Consider the following 1,420-nt stretch of genomic DNA (forward strand, 5'->3'; position numbering starts at 1 on the left):
TTTAGGAACGCCTTTAGCATCAGTATTATGGTACTATACACCGATGCAAGTTAAAACTGATAATTCATTAATACCACCGGTATTTGAGCGTGAATTACTTGCTTCAAAACATATGGATATTATACCGCTTGATACGGTAGATGAAATTGTATGGGTGCTAACATATAATGAATATGGCCGGTAAGTTTTTTACGCTTACACGTGACACGTGAACTATTAGAGTGTTAACTTTTTACGTTATACAAGTGGAATGTGAATTACTAAAACGTTATGTTTTTTACGTTCTACATACGATACGTGAATTACCAAAATAGACGCATATTTTTACTATCAGTTGCTCAAATATTGTACGTATGTTTTTATATTTTGTAAAAAATTAAGTTCAAATTTTTTCCGGATTTAAAGATACTTCGTAATGATTCCGGTATGATTTTCTATCGCTTTTTCCTGATCTCTCTGATCCCACTATTGCATATCCGTATTGTAGTTTATTGATTTTTTAATTATTTTCATTAATAGGCTTTTTTTTTAATAAATTAAATAGACTATTTTTTAATTATTACTAATTTAATAACTCGATAACAATCATTAATTTGATAAATTTTTTAATTTTATTTACAAATTTAGGTTTATGGCCGAAACAAGAAATGATACATATCCAATTGCACAACGTGTAAGTGAGGAAAATTTATTATGGAAAAAAGGTGAAGATGATTATTCACGTCGAACGTATCTTCCACGTGATGATACACCACTTGAATTGGTAAAGTTAATCTATAATTAAGTAATTATCAATTTAGATTATCTTTCACTTAATAATATATCACTTGAAGTGATAAGTTAGTCGATAATTAAGTAATTGAGCAATTTAGATTTAAATTGTTTTTGAGACAGACATATCCTTCACGTAATGATACATCACTTGAATTAGTAAGTTAATCTATAATTAAATAATTATCAATTTAAATTCAGTTCAAAATTTTAATTCCAACAAATTTCATTTGTCATGATAATTCATTTTCAAATGAAAGTTCAATTGTGGCCATCATTTCCATATGAAAAATTTGAAGTTTTAGTTTAAATTTTCTTTTCTCATTTTTCTTTTTTGTTGTTTTTAATTTCATATTTATAGAATTTCGTTTATGAAATATGACATATTTATGTAATTTCATTTATGAAATATGACATATTTATGGAATTTCATTTGATCTTTGCTCCATTTCAGGTATATTTTTGTCGTCGCATCTATGATTGTAAGCAGCAAAAAATTGAAACAAAAAATTGGCGGAAAAAACAATCAAATGAAGCGTTCTCGTCGTCATCCATGGAAACATCGAACACGAAAACATCGCTGAAAAATTGATCTCTCTATCATTTCAGTGATTTTTTTTTCTTTTTTGTCTGTAAAATTATCATTTTC

At 27.0% G+C, this 1,420-nt stretch overlaps 1 protein-coding gene across 1 annotated transcript; it reads left to right on the forward strand.

Moving 5' to 3' along the window:
• Nucleotides 1-43: 43 nt before the first annotated feature.
• Nucleotides 44-1,363, forward strand: LOAG_15604 (hypothetical protein; the record flags this gene model as incomplete). The annotated part of the gene is made up of 3 exons (XM_003151094.1): nucleotides 44-180; nucleotides 628-763; nucleotides 1,226-1,363. The coding sequence occupies 3 exons, from the start codon at nucleotides 44-46 to the stop codon at nucleotides 1,361-1,363; spliced, it is 411 nt and encodes a 136-aa protein (XP_003151142.1).
• Between the last annotated feature and the right edge of the window lie 57 nt (nucleotides 1,364-1,420).

Source organism: Loa loa (genome assembly GCF_000183805.2).
Source record: "Loa loa unplaced genomic scaffold supercont3.2259, whole genome shotgun sequence".
NCBI classification, from domain to species: domain Eukaryota; kingdom Metazoa; phylum Nematoda; class Chromadorea; order Rhabditida; family Onchocercidae; genus Loa; species Loa loa.